The sequence below is a fragment of the Chrysochloris asiatica genome, unplaced genomic scaffold (assembly GCF_000296735.1).
Source record: "Chrysochloris asiatica unplaced genomic scaffold, ChrAsi1.0 scaffold00011, whole genome shotgun sequence".
NCBI lineage: Eukaryota > Metazoa > Chordata > Mammalia > Afrosoricida > Chrysochloridae > Chrysochloris > Chrysochloris asiatica.
The window spans coordinates 30,655,045-30,673,027 of NW_006408529.1; the positions used below are offsets into that span (position 1 = coordinate 30,655,045).

Genomic DNA, 17,983 nt, shown 5'->3' on the forward strand with positions numbered 1-17,983 from the left:
GCTTTTTATGAACATCTGAAGTCTGAAATTAATCAAACATGCAATTAAGATACATTGATGATTACTGTTGATTAGAATGTGAAATTTGGAAACAAAATGAACTATTGACATCTGGAAAATCTGATTGTGATAATAAAAACAATACTTGAGATCACTTTTCTAAGACTGATGATTTATTTATTGCAAATACATTTTTCAACATGAGGTCAGCAATTCAAACTATAGCTGCTCCTTGTAAACCCTATAACAGATTTGCTATGAGCCTGAGTCAACTCAATGGCACTTAACATCTGCAGAAAGAGTATACAGAGAAACTCTGTATCATCAGTCAGAACAAAACCAGCATTAATTGCAGAACAGATCATCAATTGCTCCTATGCAAGCTCAGGTTAAACATGAAGAAAATTGGCCATTTCGTGAATGCCGGGTAAGCCTAAACTTCTTCCGTGGACGGGTTGGAGGCAAACGAGAAGATCCATTCGAGTGTGTGGTTTTAAGCCTCTGCGTTTCTAACCTGATATTTCAAAATGCATCATGATTCCTGTCCTTTAGACTGCAAGGTTTATGTAGGCAATCTTGGAAACAATGGCAACAAGACTGAATTGGAACCGGCTTTTGGATATTATGGACTCCTCCGAAGTGTGTGGGTTGCTAGAAACCCTCCCGGCTTTGCTTTTGTTGAATTTGAAGATCCTTGGGATGCAGCCGATGCTGTTCAAGAGCTAGATGGAAGAACATTGTGTGGCTGCCGTGTAAGAGTGGAATTGTCAAATGGTGAAAAAAGAAGCCGGAATCGTGGTCTACCTCCCTCTTGGGGACGCCGCCCTCGGGATGATTATCGTAGAAGTCCTCCACCTCGTCGCAGATCTCCAAGGAGAAGACGCTTCTTTCCCAGGCGGAGCAGGTCCCTTTCTAGAGACAGGAGAAGAGAGAGATCACTGTCTCGGGAGAGAAATCATAAGCCATGCTAATCCTTCTCTAGGTCTCATAGCCGATCTAAGTCAAATGAACGGAAACAGAAGATTGGTTTGCAAGAAGAATAGTGGTGTACAGGAAATTACTTCATTTGACAGATATATGTACAGAAAATTCAAGTTTTGTTTGAGACGTCAGAAGCCTGGTGCATTTTTAAGATGTTTAGCTGTTCGAATTTGTTTATGGTCTCTTGTAACAGTGACACATGAAGATCTAATTCTCTATGGTTTGAAATGGATCATATGAGGCATGTAATAAACAATAATTTATTACTTTACAATGTCCCAATAAGCAAAATTGAATTTGCTTTGAACTTTTAGTCTTGCCTAGACTCATAACAAACCTCTAAATCTTGCCCCCCACAAAAAACATGAAGAAAATTAAAATAAGCCCATGAGAATTAAAGTACAACCTTGAGTATGTTGTTTTATTGTTAAGTGCTGTTGAGTTGGTTCTGACCCATAGCAACCCTGAATAGGGTATCTGAGGAGCAGATAGTGAGCTTGAACCTGACTTTGGAGTTAAAACCAACTTTACAGTTTAATGCATTAACCCGCAGCGCCACAGCAGGATTCCTGAACATTGAGTAGGTACTACATAAATTTAGAAATCATATCAATAACAGATTTGACATATTGAGTACTCATTAATACATACCAGACATGTTCTAGGATGAATCCAGGACATCATAAATGAAATTTAAGCTCAATGTTAGAATAACAAGCAAGCTGTTTGCCTTAGAGCCAACAAAGCAAGAAAACTCAGCTCATTTGGGTAAACTCCCTTCTAAGACTGAAACTCAAAGGAAACACAGAAGTAGAATTGTATGGTTACTTATGACAGCCATGGTCTACTTGTGAGTTAAAGTGGAGGAATTGCATCAGTAATGACATGAACTGAGTTTGATCATGTTCCTAGACACCTTTTGACTTTGAGATGAGAGAGAGAGAAAAGGAAAGACTGGCTGGTCTGAAGTTTAGTTTAGGGAAGTGTGCGAACTCCTGAGCCCATGGACACTGATCTTGCCACTGTAGGCTAGAGATGAAGTGAAGCAGCCAGGTGGTCTGAGGTGGGGAGATACATGGAAGAACTTCCCAGTTTGCAGATAGTACCCATTTGACATAGCTTGGATGGCTAGCTGACCAGAACTCGACCAGATGAAGATAAACAAGTTTGAGAGAGTAAATAAGCTTAAACTGCTATAATTTGATGATCCGGACCTTTGTTTACAGATGTAGTTGCTCAAAATTCCAACTGAAAGGGAAGATTTCTACATATCAAGGATCATGCTGGCCTTCTCAGTATGCTGGGTTGATAGAGATGAACAACCTAGATACTGGCTATCAAAAATAAGTTTTTAATGGCAGCCAGTGGCTGCCTTACAAGCTTTAATGAGTGTGCATACGTTCAAAAATGGGGGGGGGGAATTAAGCTCAAATAACACTCTAAATAAGCCTTAGTATAGCTATTACTATTCTGACTGATGATATAGAGTTTCTCTGTATCCTCTTTTTGCAGATGTTAAGTGCCATTGAATTGACTCAGACTCAGCAAATCGTATAGGGTTTACAAGGAGCAGCTATAGTTTAAACTGCCTACCTCATGTTTCAAAAAGATCTTGTGGTTCAGTGCTTATTCTACAGATATCATGCTTGGTAAGATGGAGGGTCAGAGAAAAAGAAGAAGACCCCCAACGAGATGGATTGGCCAGGTGGCAGCATCTGTGGACTCCAGTGTGGCAACAGTAGTAAGGTTGGCCCAGGATCAGACATTGTTTTGTTCTGCTGTGCGTAGGGTTGCTATGAGTCGGTGCCAACTCGATGGCACCTAACAACAACAATAGCTATTAAACATATTTCTAGTCAAATCTTAGGCAAACAAGGTCATGCAAACAAAAAATATGCATGGCCAAAGTATATATATGTGTTTGATGATGTATAGGTGAGATAAATTCACAAGATTAGATTTCCAATAAGACTCATTCTCTGCTATAATTTTTCCAACTTTAATAAAATAATTTTTAATTCTGTACATAAATGAGTCATCCTATTTTTTCTTGTGACATCATGACTTTGTTTCTTGGGAGCACTTCCAGTACCACTAGTGGCAGTTTGAATGGGTTCCGTGGTGCTATTTGGGGTTTACAGTATGCCTTCATGACTGGATATGACTCTGCATGTTGTCCAAACCAGGTATTAAACCAGAATTTGCTGTTAAAGGTTTCTCAGAGGAATATATGTCCTCAGACTGTCCTGTTGGTCAAGGATATGAGGACTTGGCAGATGGGGAGTCCCAGGAGGCAGAGCAGGTCCTGGTGCAACTGTGCTGTGTAACTGGTGATACCGCCTGGACCAAAAATTCTTTCTTTTTTTTTTTAAGTTTTTATTGTGAATTGAGTGATAGTTTACATGGGAGAACATAAGCTTTACATTCAACCTATCATATTTCATTTCATTGCAATGATTACAAACCCCCGATGCATCATCATGTTACAGCATTTGCTTCCATTCCTTCTGTTTTTGTTTTTTTTTGGGGGGGATATACATAGAAGCACTCAAAAATATATAACCATTCAAATAATCAAAGGGTACACATTGCAAGCCTGGCCCTGGGCTGTCAGCACACAGCTCCTCTCCCTCCCTGAGTCCATAGTACCCAGCCATTCCATCTCTCCACATCATCTCCTCTGTCTCCATCTCTGGCACCACTGCTTCTCTAGATAGAGTCCCACACTCCGCTATTCTCACTTGATGGTCCCAGGATCCTCCACTCCTGGACTACAAGCTCAACCACTCCCCTCCTTTTGTTACAAAAAGTCTACCTTTACATTTACAACACTCACAGTCAGTCCTGATAGCAATTATTCACTACTGAACCTCAAGAGTCTTATCCCCATCTTCTTTCACCAGCACCATCCATATAGGTTGAAAACCACTCAGTGGAGTTTTTACTCTCTCCCGCACCCTCTGAAACTAAGATCCCTCTTGAAAGCTTGTAAACCCATAACTTCATGCCTTTGTATCACCCCTACCCCATTTTGGGTAGCCGATGTGTAAGTTCCCCATCACTGTAAACCCTGTGTACTGAAGGGATGGGAATGATCCTCACTGTAAAGATTCATTCCCACTTTTGAGATACTATATCCATAAGTATAGGTCAAGTTCATCAAATTGTAGAGGATTACTCTTTTTTTCCTATTTTTTCTTTCTCTAGTGGAGTTCTGATCATCCCGCCATTGAGACCAGGTCAAATGGGTACTATATACAAGTATGGGTGTTCTTGTGCATCTCCCCTCATTTTATATCAGGTGGATGCTTCACTTTCCACTCCAATCCTCTGTGGCCGTGGCCATGTCCCTGTCTCTGGGCCAGGAGTCCCCAGGTCTCGCCATACTGCTGGCCAACCAGGTCTCAATTCAGGTCGACAGGAGTCTATTGAACATAGTTGGACTTAACTCACAACTTCATGGCTGTTTTTCCCACTCTTCCCATTATCCATAGACCAAAGCGGTCACCAGCAAGACCACATGCCTGCTTGTGTATTCCCCTTGAGTCTTAGTCTTGGAAGAGGGTTTGTCCTGAGGGGACCCAACAGCTTGCCTTGGCGAAAAACTTGTTTGGTCTTGTAGTAGTCAACTAGACTGCTGTTATTGTTTCTGATTTTTCCTGCTGATCTTTCTTACAAGAAGTATCTTCTGTTCCGTTAGCTGCTCCAGGCTGGTCTGCTTGTCTTTTCAAGTAGAAATTTCCCACCTCAGAAGATTCTGGATGGGGACCAGGATTCCAACTATGGTCTTATGCAATGTAAAGGCTCTGCAGGAAGCCTCTTTCACTGGGGAAGTTCTAGCCCCATTTTAGGTATTCCAATCAGTTATAGGCTGAAGATGGGCTTAAAAGTTTTCTATGATAATGTTTCTGGTTATTCCTTTCTCTCCCCCTCAAGTGTCTATTTTATAATCGTAGGCAAGGGAAAGCAAGATTCAAAAGACTGCCAAGCATCTTAACATTATTGCTCCTCTTTTGCCCATTCAAACCATGCTTCAATGCCTGTATTACAGATCCCTGTTGTTCCAGGTTGAGCAAACATCACTATTTACATCTGTCCCACTTAGCCCATGCAAACCTGACTAAATGTTGCCCCCTTTTGTCTTCTTCTACCATTCCACTCCCCCCTCTTGTGTCTTGCCCCCCATAGCACCCAAACTATCCTGCGTCTAATCCCTACCCTGTGCTCCACCTTCCACTCACTCCCCTCATCCCATCCTCTCTACCCCGGTAACCAACAAAGAGTTTTTTGGGTTTTTTTTTCCCCCTTTCAGTGTGGATACTTTTTCTTAAGCTTTTACAATAATGGTCCTATGCAGTATTTCTCCTTTTGTGACTAACTTCATTCAGCATAATGTCCTTAAGGTACATCCATATTTATGCGGTGATTTGCAGTAGCATAATATTCCATTGTGTGTATGTATGTACCACAGTTTGTTTATCCATTCTTTTCTTGATGGCCACTTAGGCTGTCTCCATCTTTTTGCTATTGTAAATAGTGCTGGTAGGAACATTGGTGTGAATATATCTACTTGTGTTATTGCTCGTGTTTCTTGTGGATAAATACCAAGTACAGGTATCGCAGGATCATAAGGTATTTCTATTTGGAACTTTCTGAGGAAGCAACATGCTATTTTCCATAGTGGTTGGGCCATTTTGCAATCTCACGAACAGTGTAGGAGGGTCCCAGTTTCTCCACAACCTCGCCAGCATTTGTTGTCCTCTACTTTTTTTTATTTTGCTGTTATTGCTGGTGTAAAATGATATCTCATTGTTGTTTTAATTTGCATCTCTCTAATGGCTAGTGATCATGAACAATCTTTCATGTTTGTTGGCTGGCCAGATCTCCTCCTTGGTGTGAGGTAAATGTTTTGTTTCAATCTTTTTCATATCACTTTCCAGTTCTGCCAGCACCATCTGTTGAAGAGACTATCTCCTCCCCATGCAATATACTTAAGCACTTTGTCGAAAATCGGTTGGCTCTATGTGCATGGGTTAATTTCTGGATTCTTAATGCTGTTCCATTGATATATGCATCTTTCTTTGTACTGATACCAACTTGTTTTGACCACTGTAGCCATGTAATACATTTTGAAATCAGGGACTAAGAAGCTTCCAACTTTATTCTTCTTCTTTAGTAGTGCTTTGATTATCCTTGGTCTCTTTCTTTCCATATAAAGTTTGGAATTGTTTTTTCCATTTCAATGAAGAGTGTCATTGGAATCTGGATTGGGATTGCTTATATATGTAAATTGCTTTGGGCAGTATTGACATTTTCATAATATTGAATCTTCCTATTCAGGAGAATGGTATATTCTTCCGATTTTGTAAGTCTTTTTTTGATTTCTTGTAGTAATGTTTTGTAGTTTTTGTTGTATAGGTCCTTTATTTCTCTGATTACATATATTCCTAGCTATTTCATCCTTTGGGTGGCTATTGTAAATGGTTTTGCTCTTGAAATGTCCTTTTCAGTGCTCTCATTGTTACTATAAAAGGAGCTCTGGTAGCGTAGTGGTTACGAATTGGGCTGCGAACCTTAAGGTTTGCAGTTAGAAACTACCAGCTGCTCCACGGAAGAAAGATGAGGCTTTCTGCTCCCATAAAGATTTACAGCCTCGGAACCCTGTGCAGGGTCGCTATGGGTCGGAACCGACTCGACGGCACTTAACAACAACAACAACATTGTTAGTATAGAGGAATCCAACTGATTTTTGTATGTTGATCTTACACCCTACCACTTTAATGAATCTTCCAATGAGGTCTAGTAGCTTTTTTACTGTCTTTGCTATGTATAGTATCATATTGTCTGCAAATAGAGAGAGCTTTACTTGCTATTTGCCAATATGGATACCTTTAATTTCCTTATGTGCCATATAGCTCTGGTTAAAATTTCCAGCACAATATTGAATAGGAGTGGTGACAAAGGGCATCCTTTTCTGGTGTCAGTTCACAGAGGAAGGCTTTCAATTTCGCTATATTGAGAGTAATTTTGGCTGTTAGTTTTGTATATATGCTCTTAATTATGTTGAGGAATTTCCCTTCAATTCCTACTTTGTTGAGTGTTTTTATCAGGGATGGATGTAGGGTTATGTCAAATGCCTTTTCTATTCAATTGATATAATCATGTGGTTCTTTTCTTTTTCTTATTTATATGGTGGATTATGTTTATTATTTTTCTAATGTTGAACCATCTTTGCATACCTGATATAAATCCCACTTGGTCATGTTGTATTTTTTTTTTTTCATATGATGCTGGATTCTGTTGGCTAGGATTTTATTGAGAATTTTTGCATCTATGTTCATGAGGGATATGTGTCTATAGTTTTCTTTCAGTGATGTTCTTCTCTGGTTATGGTATGAGAGTTATGGTGGTTTCATAAATGTTAGGAAGTTTTCCATCCTCTTTTATATTCTGGAGTAATTTGAGTAGAAGTGGTGACAGTTCTTCACTGAATGTTTGGTAGAACTCACCAGTGAAGCCATCTGGGCCTGGACTTCTTTTTGTGGGGGAGGTTTTTGATGACCTGATCAATTTCAGCTTTTGTTCTGTGTCTGCTCAAGTTTTCTAATTCATTCTGTATAAGTTTTGGTAGGTCTTGTTTTTCTATAAATGTACCTATCTCTTCTAAGTTTTCAACTTTGTTGGAGTACAGCTCTACATAGTATTCTGTTATTATCCTTTTGATTTCTTTTGGTTTCATTGTCACATCACTGATGTAGTTTCTAATGTGTGTTATTTGTGTCTTCTCCCTCTTTTCTTTTGTTAGCTTTGCCAATGGTTTGTCAATTTCATTAATCCTTTCAAAGAACCAGCTTCTTGCCTTGTTGTTCCTTTTTATAGTTTTTCTGTTTTCTTTCTCATTTATTTCTGCTCTGATCTTTATTATTTCTTTTCTTTTGTTGACTGTAGGTTCCCTTTGTTGTTCTGTTTCTAATTGTTGGAGATGCTGTGTTATTGTGTTAAATTTAGTTTTCTTCTTTCTCAATGTATATTTATTGCAATAAATTGTCCTTTCAGCACTGCATTCTCCATGTCCCAAAGATTTTGGTATGTTGTGTTTTCATTCTCATTTGTTTCTATGAACTTTGTGAATGCACATTTAATTTCTTCTACAACCCAATCATTTTTCAGCAGGTTGTTATTCAGTTTGCATGTATTCAACTTTGTTTCCTCAGTCTTCTTATTGCTGATTTCTAGTTTTATAGCATTGTAATCTGAAAAAAATGCTTTGTAGTATTTTGATGTTTGTGATCTACCAGATGGTCAGTTCTGGAGAAGGTCCCATGTGCACTGGAAAAGAATATGTATTGTACTGTTGTTGGGTTGAATGCTCTGTACACATCCATGAGGTCCAGTTAGTTGATGGTGCTGTTTAGTTCCTCTGTATCCTTGTCTGGTTTCTTACTGGTTGTTCTATCCTTTTCAACATTGGCATATTAATATCACCCAATATAATTTTACTTTTGTCTATTTCTTTCTTCAATTCTAATAGGGTTTGCTTTATATATCCTGATGTTCTTTCATTGGGGGTATTTATTATGGTTATGTCATTTTACTCAATTGAGTCTTTAATCATGATAGTGTCCTTCTTTATCTCTTATGGTAGTTTTTGCATTGAAGTTTTATTTTAGCAGAGATTAGTATTGCCACTCCTGATTGTTTTTTATTCCAGTTGTTTTTGTTGTTATAGGTGCCGTTGAATTGGTATCAACTAATAGTGACCTTATGCACTGCAGAACGAAACACTGCCCGATCCTGGGCCAACCTCACTATCCTTGCCATGCTTAAACCCATTGATACTGCCACTTTGCCAATCAGTCTCACTGGGAGTCTTCCCTTTTTTCTCTGACCCTCCACCTTACCAAATATAATATCCTTCTGAAATGATATCCTCCTGACAATATGTCCAAAGTATGAGAGACAAAGTTTGGCCATCCTGTCCTCCTAGGAGCACTCTGGCTGCATTTCTTCTAACACAGATCTGTTGGTTCTATGGGCAGCCCATGGCCCTTGCAATATTTTCCTCCAACACCATAATTCAAAGGCATCTATTTTTCTATGGTCTTCCTTAATCACTGTCCAGCTTTTCCACGTATATGAGGTTATTGAAAAAACATGGCTTGGGTCAGGTGCCCCTTAGTCCTCATGCTGACATCTTGGCTCTTCAACACTTTAAAAAGGTCTTGTGCAGCAGATTTGCTTAATACAATACATCGTTTGATTTCTTGACTGCTGCTTCCACAAGTGTTGATAGTTGATCAAAGAAGAATGAAGTCCTTGACAACTTCAATCTTATCTCTGTTGATAAGAATGTTGTTTATTGGTCCAGTGGTGAGGATTTTTGTTATCTTTACATTGAGATACAATTTATACCAAAGTCTGTGCTCTTTGATCTTCATCAGTAAATATTTTAAGTCTTTTTCACTTTCAGCAACTAAGGTTATATCATCTGCATATCTCAGGTTGTTAATGACCCTTCCTCCAATCCTGATACCACGGTTTTCTTCATATAACTCAGATTCTCAGATGCTCAGTATATGGGTTGAATAAGTATAGTGAAAGAATACAAGCCTGTCGCACACCTTTCTTAATTTTAAAATATTCAGTGTTCCCAAGTCCTGTTCGAAAAACTGCTTCTCAGTCCATGTACCAAAATTCCTCATGAGCATAATTAAGTGTTCCGGAATACTCATACTTCACAATGTTGTCCATAGTTTGTCATAATCCACACAATAGAAAATCTTTGCATAGTCAATAAAGCACAAGTAAATATCTTTCTGATACTCTCTGCTTTCAGCCAAGATTCAACAGACATCAGCAATGATATCCCTCATTCCACGACCTCCTCTGAATACAGCTTGAACCACTGGAAATTCTCTGTCATTATCTGCTTGTAACCATTTCTGTATTACTTTTAGTTAAAACTTTACTCATGGAATATCAAAGAGATTGTCCAATGATTTCCGCATTCCATTGGATCACCTCTCTTTGGAATGGGCACAAATACGGTCTCTTCAAATCAGTAGGCCAAATAGTTGTCTTCCAAATTTCTTGTCATAGATGAGTGAATGTCTCTTGTGCCGCCTCACTTTCTTGAAAGATTTAAATTCTCATTACATCAATTCCTGGTGCCTTGTTCTTTGCCAATTCCTTCAATGCACCTTGGACGTTCTCCTTTAGTATCATTGGCTCTTGATCATATGCTACCACTTGAAAAGGTTGAACATTAACCATTTCCTTTTGGTACAGTGACTCTGTGTATTCCTATCATCTTCTTTTGATGCTTTCTGTGTCGTTCTATAATTTGCCCAGAGAATTCTTCAATAAAGAAAGTCGAGGCTTGAATTTTTTTTCTTCAGTTCCTCCAGCCTGAGAAATGCTGAGGGTATTCTTCCTTTTTGATTTTCTGACTCCAGATTTTTGCTCATTTCATTGTAATATTTGGCTTAATCTTCTCCAGCTGATCTTGGAAATTTTCTGTTCAGCTCTTGGACCTCCTCATTTCTTCAATTTGCTTTACCATCTCTGTGCTGGAGAGCAAGTATCAGTGCCTCTTCTGACATCCATTTTGAACTTTTCCTTCTTTCTTGCCTTCTTAATGACTTTTGCTTTCTACCTGTGTGATGTTCTTGATGTCATCCCACAACTCTTCTGATCTTCAGTCTTTTGTGTTTAATGTATCAAATCTGTTCTTCAGATGATCTCTAAATTCAGGTGGGATATATTCAAGGTCATATTTTGGCTCTTTTCATTTTCTTCAGCTTCTGTTTGAATTTGCATATGAGCAATTGATGATCTGTTCCACAATCAGCCCCTAGCCTTATTTTGACTGATGATATGGAGATTTTCCATCATCTCTTTCCACAGATGTAGTCAATTTCATTTCTGTGTATTCAGTCTGGTGAGGTCCATGAGTATAATCGTCTCTTATGCTGTCTAATGAAGGCATTTGAAATGAACAAATCATTTATTTTGCAGAATTCTATCATGAGATCTCCAGCATAACCTCTATCACCAAGGTTATATTTTCCAATTACTGATCCTTTTTATTTGCTCCCTACATTTGCATTCTAATCACCGGTAATGATCAAAACATCTTGATTGCATGCTTGATCGATTTCAGATTGAAGAAGTTGGTAGAATTCTTCTATTTCATCCTCACTGGCTTTAGTGGTTGTTGCATAAATTTGAATAATAGTGGTATTAACTGGTCTTCCTTGTAGGTGCATGGATATTATCCTATCACAGACAACGTTGCACTTCATTACTGATCTGGATATGTTCTTTTTGATAATAAATGCAACACCATTCCTCTTTAATTTGTCATCCCCAGCATAGTTAACTATGTGGTTGTCAGATTCAGAATGGCCACTACCAGTCCATTTCAGCTCAGTAATGTCTAAGATATCAATGTTTATGCGTTCCATTTCATTTTTGACAATTTCTCATTTACCTAGATTCATATTTCATATATTCCATGTTCTGATTACTAATGGATGCTTACAGCTGTTTCTCTTTATTTTGAGTTGTGCCAAATCATCAAATGAATGTCCCCAGGTCTTTACTCCCACAGACTTCCCTCCATTAGTGTCATCACAGTCAACTCTACTTTGAGGAAGCAGCTCTTGTCCAGCCACATTTTGAGTGTCTTCCAATCCGAGGGTCTCATTTTCTGGCATTATATCTGACAGTGTTTCTCTGCTATTTGCAGTATTTTCAGTGACTAAATATTTAGAATTAGTTCATCACTTCTTCTCCTTGTCTGTCTTCCTCTGGGAGTTCATCTGAAACCTGTCCACCATCGGTGACCCTTCTGGTACTTAAATTATGGTGGCATAGCTTCTAGAATCACAGAAACTCACATGCCACCAAAGTACGACAAACTGACAGATGTGTGGTGGTTATTGCAATTAGCTTGGTATGTATTTTTCCATCTTTTAACTTTCAGTCTCTTTTAGTCTTTAGTTACTGTGACTCTTGCAGGCAGCATATTGAAGGTTCTTGTTTTCTTATCCATTCTGCCACTCTCTATCTCTTCACTGGTGCTTTTAATCCATTCAAATCCAGTGTAATTATTGATAGATATTAATTAATTGCTGTCATTATTGTAATTTTTGTGATGCTATCCGTTTCTGTATTCTGCATGACTTGTCCTGAGTTCATGTTTTTTGTGCTATTTCTTGTCAGTTTCTTCATAGTTTTAATGTTTCCTTGTTCTACTTGAATTTTCATTTTCATGGTAAGTTGTGAAGTATTAACTTTCTTTGAGGTTACCCTATAGTGTGAGCCAGACTGCAAAGCTTTTTGAATTTCAAGGTCAGTGGTTCAAGCTCATGAGCTTCTCCTTGGAACCCTATACAGGGTCACTATGGGTTGGAATCAACTCAACGGAACAACAACATCAACGTAGTCTATTAACTTTTCCTTCCATTTAAAACAGTCTATTGTATCCTGCAATCTAGCTGGCCTACTCACTGCCCAGATCTCTTGTTCTATATTTTCCCCTTCTTTGACACTTATTATTTTGATCTTTGTTGTAATTTTGTTCTGTTCTGAACTCTGCTGTCTACTGAGTTCTGGGTAGTGTTGCCTTGTCTATCAATCTCTGGTTGCTGTCTGGAACTCCCTTTAGGATGTTTTGAAATGCTGGATTAGCTTCTGTTTATCCTGGAATGTTTTAATTGCACCATTGTATTTGATTGACAGTTTTTCTGGGTAGACGATTGTTGTTTGGCAGGTGTTTTTGTTTGTTTGTCTTCTTTTAGGGTTTTATTTATGTCTCCCCATTGCCTTTTTTCTGCATGGTTTCTGGTGAGATGTCAGAGCTTAATTTTATTTGCTTGCCTTTGTAAGTAACACTTCTCTTTTCCCTGGCTGCTTTTAGGATCCTCTCCTGGTCTTTGATTTTGGAGAGCTTGATTATGATATGTATTGGTAATTTTCTTTTGGGGTCTATCCTTCATGGGGTGTGTTCAGCTTCTTGAATGCTGATCTTCTCATCCTTCAAGACGTTAGGGAATTTTTTTTACAGAAGATCCTCAACTATCACCTCTGTGAACATCTAACATTCTTCCTGTTCCGGAATGCCAATAATTCTTCTTCATGTTATCCAACATGAATCTTAGATTCTCTTCAGATTTTTTTTTTATCCTTTGTTCTGCTTGCTCATCTATCTTAGCAGTATTGAGAGATTTTCCATCTAGCTCTCTGGTCCTGGCTTCCATCTCTTCTATTCTACTCCTTTGCTCTTTCAATGTATTGTCCATTTCTGATATTTTATTATTAATCATCTCCATGTCTTTTCTCAGGTTTTGAGTTGTTTCTAATGCTATATCTGTCTTGTTTGATTGCTCCTGTAGCACTTTCCTGACTTCTTTATTTTCCTCCATGCCTCTGTGGAGCATTTAGATTTGTCTCCATATAATTCTTCTGAATTCCTTCTGAGGCAGATCCAAAGCCTGCTCTTATTCTAATGGAAAGTCTTTGTTGGCCTCCAGCTCATTTGTCTTAGTTACTGTTTTGGGACATGTGCTGAGATCTGTTCTTGTTTTCTCTTGGACATTTTCAATAGTTAGATGCATTTTCATTGATTAAATGAATGTCTTTTGCTGTGTTATTAAGTTTACTGAGTGTCTCTTGGTGCATGTGATCTAGAGATAAGCTTCTCTTTTCATTTATCTTACTACTCAGCTTCAAGTTATTTTAATAAATGTTGGCTATCTGTGTAATGCATTGCAGCTGTATTGGCTCCTGTCTGGAGGGTGGGATATTATGGGGTAAGCTTGTAGCTTGAGTATATGGCCATGATTTCTGTCTTTTCTTGGGTAATGTAGGAAGAGAATGCTCCCACACCCAGGCAAAAAGTGAGACCAAAAGGACCCAAAATAGGTACAATATAAAAGCAGAGACAAAATCCAACACACAAAACAAAAAATGGAACCATAGCTGACTGTCCAGTAGCCTTTGCTGTGCAGGTCAGTGTGCGTGCACAGTCGAAACATCTAGTAGTTGGTGAGTGTCTCCACTTGTTCAGGTCCCTCCTCTAGTCACCACTGTGGAGGTTTGCAGATAGATATTGAGATTGTCCACTATTTTCATCTCAGAAGGTCAGTTAGGTATCTGTGTATGCACAGTGTAATTCTCAAAATAGCTGTGTCTTTGTATATAGTAGTTGCTGTTGGCACTTGCCTTTTATGTTGCGGTTTTACAATGTGTAAATATGGTTTAGCTGTCTGGCCAGACCTACTGTCTCTTGTCAGGTAAGGCAGGAATAAAGGGTCTTGCCAGGTCAAATTTTGGGCTAAGTCCCAAAGTCAGATGTCATAAGAAGCAGTGAAAGGACCATTGGGACTTTCAGGGATTTCCCATTTGCACTGTGGGTAAATTGTACCCTATGGGCACAAGGCTGGATTCTTTTGGGGTTGCATTCCCACCCACCTGAAGGGGTCCATTCTCGGCAGAGAGTGAGACAAGGGAGAGGAGGAAAAATGAGTGGAAAAAAACAAGCCATCATACCTCTTTTTCAGACACCACTCTGTCTTCAATTATGTATCAGCCTGGCTGTGGTCCCACCCTCTGATCTCAACTCGGGCTGAGGGACCCACAGGCAATGTCCCAATTGTTTCAGAAATCACCTTGTATTCTCACCACAGTCAGATTTCTCCACCTGTGGGTGTGAAAAACTGATGCCCCCACTTTATATTAGATCCTAAGCTTTGGAACTGTTCCCAGAAAGTGCCTTCTCTGGTTTTCTCGTGCCTTTACCGCGTAGTCTCCCCTAATTGTCTCTGCTTATTCTGCCCCCTAACAGAAGTTTGGACCAAATATTTTTAATTGGCCTGTTCATTTGTTTACTATTTATTATACTAAGCTAACATGGATTTGAAATATACTGTTCAAAAATATTAATAGAGCCATATGAGGTACATACAAGTTGGGTAAGCTTGAAAGGTAAGAGGATTTTTTGTTTATACCACTAGGAGTTTAAAATAAATGGTTAATGAAAATATACTCAATGTATACTTCACAATCATGAAGAGAAATATATCAATTTCATGAAAATTACACAGGACTGTGCAACATTTCCTTCTATTAGTAACAAGATCACCATGAGTACAAGACAAATTAAGACCAGCTAACAACAACACTATACACTTGATGAATGAATAACTAATGGATTAATTGAGCCTGTGGTCTCCTTAAGGTTATTTACATGAGTCAAATTAAATACTAGATTTTAATCCTGGCAATATATAAAATATGCATATCAAATAGTAACTAATTATTTTTACTCAGTAATGAAAAATGGCCCAATCTTCTAAATTATTATTAAATCAATGATAATGTATACTATGTCTATTTTCTTTGTCTTTCTAAATCATTAAAGCAAAGTTTCCAAGACTTTTATAGACTTTCAAAAGAACTTCAATTTTTCATATTTATAAGGAGTGCTGGTAGCATAGTGGTTGCGAATTGGGCTGCGAACCACAAGGTCAGCAGTTCAAAACTACCAGCTAGCTGTTGCATGGGAAACAGATGAGGCATTCTGCTCCTATGAAGAATTACAGCCTCGGAAATCCTGTGCAGGGTCACTATGAGTCGGAACCGACTCCATGGCACACAGCCACCAGCCATAAGGAAAATTTAGGTTTGACTTTAAAGTTTTATATGGCCTCAAATTGACAGGCTTCTTCAGAGGCTACACGTATCACCTGCTACTTGCCAAGATTTTTACACAGGGACTTTATGGACATTTCTCTCTTGATTGTTTATGCCCCTGGTGAGTCAACAAGCAGGCTCTATAAAAGAAAATAAAAATGTTCACATTAGATTTGGTGTCTCTATAAAAGGGTACATGCAAGCTTAGGAAATCTGACATTCTGGTTTTAAATAACTGAATGTAGTTGTCGATTAAGTTAACAGTGAGAAGTCTTGCATTTGTAAAGGCCTATTAAGGAAAGCAACTGCATATTTTATTACAAAAACTGTCAGTTGATTCTTTTTCTAACACTATATACACATTAACCATTCTAAATATTGTAAAACTCATAATCTGAAGAATATTATAAATCAGATGTAGCATAAAACTGCTTCTTATGTAGGCAGAAGAAAGTATTATACAGTTCCTGTTGTCTGGTGTTTAACAAGTGATTAGTTTCAAAGTTTTCCCAGAAACCCTATACAATGTCGCCATGAGTTGGATCTGACTCAATGTCACTAAACAAAAACTCTTCTGGGTTTCGGTCTTGTCTAATGCATCAAATCTGTTTTTCCAATGATCTCTAAATTCAGGTGGGATATGAATTGGTACCAATTCAACAGCACCTAAAAATAACAATATGTGAAATATTATAAGTATTTAATTTTTAATCCCCACCCCCCAAAATCATAAGAAATTATGCCTCATTTAAATGAAAAAAGAAATTGACATAAACTTCCCCATAGGAAACAGACATTGAACTGAATAACAAAGACCTTAAATCAACTGTCTTAACTATATTCTGAGAACTAAAGGAAGACAGGAAAAAAGAATGAAATGATACAAAGATACAGAAAGTAATGGTATATAAGCAAATTGAGAATATCAACAACAAAAAAATAGAACTATAGAAAGGAACCAAACAATAATTCAGAAGCTGATAAATACTAAAACTCAAATTAAAAACAAATACTATAGAGGTTTAGCATCTCTTTACAGCAGGCAGAATAAATAATCAGAAAACAGTAGAGATTATTGGTGAATCTAAGAAATAGAATGAAAAATAAATGAAGAAAAATAAACAGGGTTTACAGGACCCATGGGACACCATCAAGCTGGGCAGTTACTATTGCTGTTGGTAGTGGTACCGACCAGTCAGTTCCAACTCATAATGACTGTGTATAGGGTTTCTGAGGAGCCACTGGTGGATTTGAACCTTGCTGTTAAAATCAATCTTGCGGTCGAGTGCTTATCTTACAGAACCACGCTAGGGCTCTCCAAAAATATTGAAGAAAATGAAAGAGGCATCATAAGGTAATACTTGTAATAATATTCACCAAAAGTTGGCCAAAAGCCTTCAAATTTGTTGAAGATATTAATATATTTGTTTTTGTTTAGTGACATTGAGTCAGATCCAACTCATGGCAACATTGTATAGGGTTTCTGAGAAATGACTTGTGAGTTTGAACTATCGGTCTTACAATTCTAACTGACCTTGCAGTCTAGTGCTTGTCCTACAGCACCACACCAGGACTTCTCCAAATCACTCCAAACAGAATAAACTCTAAGAGATCTATGCTAAAACATTTGTAGACAACTTGGCAGAAGATAAAATTAATCTTGTGTAGAGAGAGATAATTAATGTGTTACGTATACTCAATAGGACTAATTGCTGATTTTTCATCAGTAACAAAAGAGGCTAAAAGGTTCCTTTGTTATTTAAATAGCTGAAATATAAAATCAGGCAAAGAAACAAAGTGTCAACCAATACTTCTACAAGATGCAAAACTATTCTTCAAAATGAAGGAAAAATTAAGACATTCCCTGATAAACAAAAGTAAAAAGGATTTATTACTAGTAAAACTGGACATTTAGAAATGCTAAAGGGAGTCATTCATTCAGGCTGAAATAAAAGAACACTACATGGTAACTCAAAGTCAAAGGAAGAAATAAAGATTTTAAAGGAAACTAAATAGTTTTGTTTTGTTTTTCCTTTAAAAGCCAATATCATCCTACTTTTGATTTTTAATTCCTTGGGTTTCCTATAGGATTTAAAAAGTACGATCTGTAAAACAATGACTATAAACCTATGTTAATTGGTATGTTGTTGTTGTTGTTACTTGTAGTAGAGTGGTTCAGATTCATAGCGACCCTGTACAGCGTTTTCGAGGCTGTAAATCTTTGTGAGAGCAGAAAGCCTCATCTTTCTCCTGCAGAACAGCTGGTAGTTTCAAACTGCTGACCGTGAGATTAGCAGCCCGATTC

General features: G+C 38.0%; 1 protein-coding gene across 1 annotated transcript; it reads left to right on the forward strand.

Annotated features, from left to right (window-relative positions):
- Positions 1 to 527: 527 nt before the first annotated feature.
- LOC102837645 (serine/arginine-rich splicing factor 3-like) lies at positions 528 to 9,318 on the forward strand (the record flags this gene model as incomplete). Its single annotated transcript, XM_006834476.1, has 2 exons — positions 528 to 865; positions 9,303 to 9,318. Coding segments are annotated over exons 1-2 (354 nt in total), but the record flags the coding sequence as incomplete, so codon positions are not given.
- Positions 9,319 to 17,983: the final 8,665 nt, after the last annotated feature.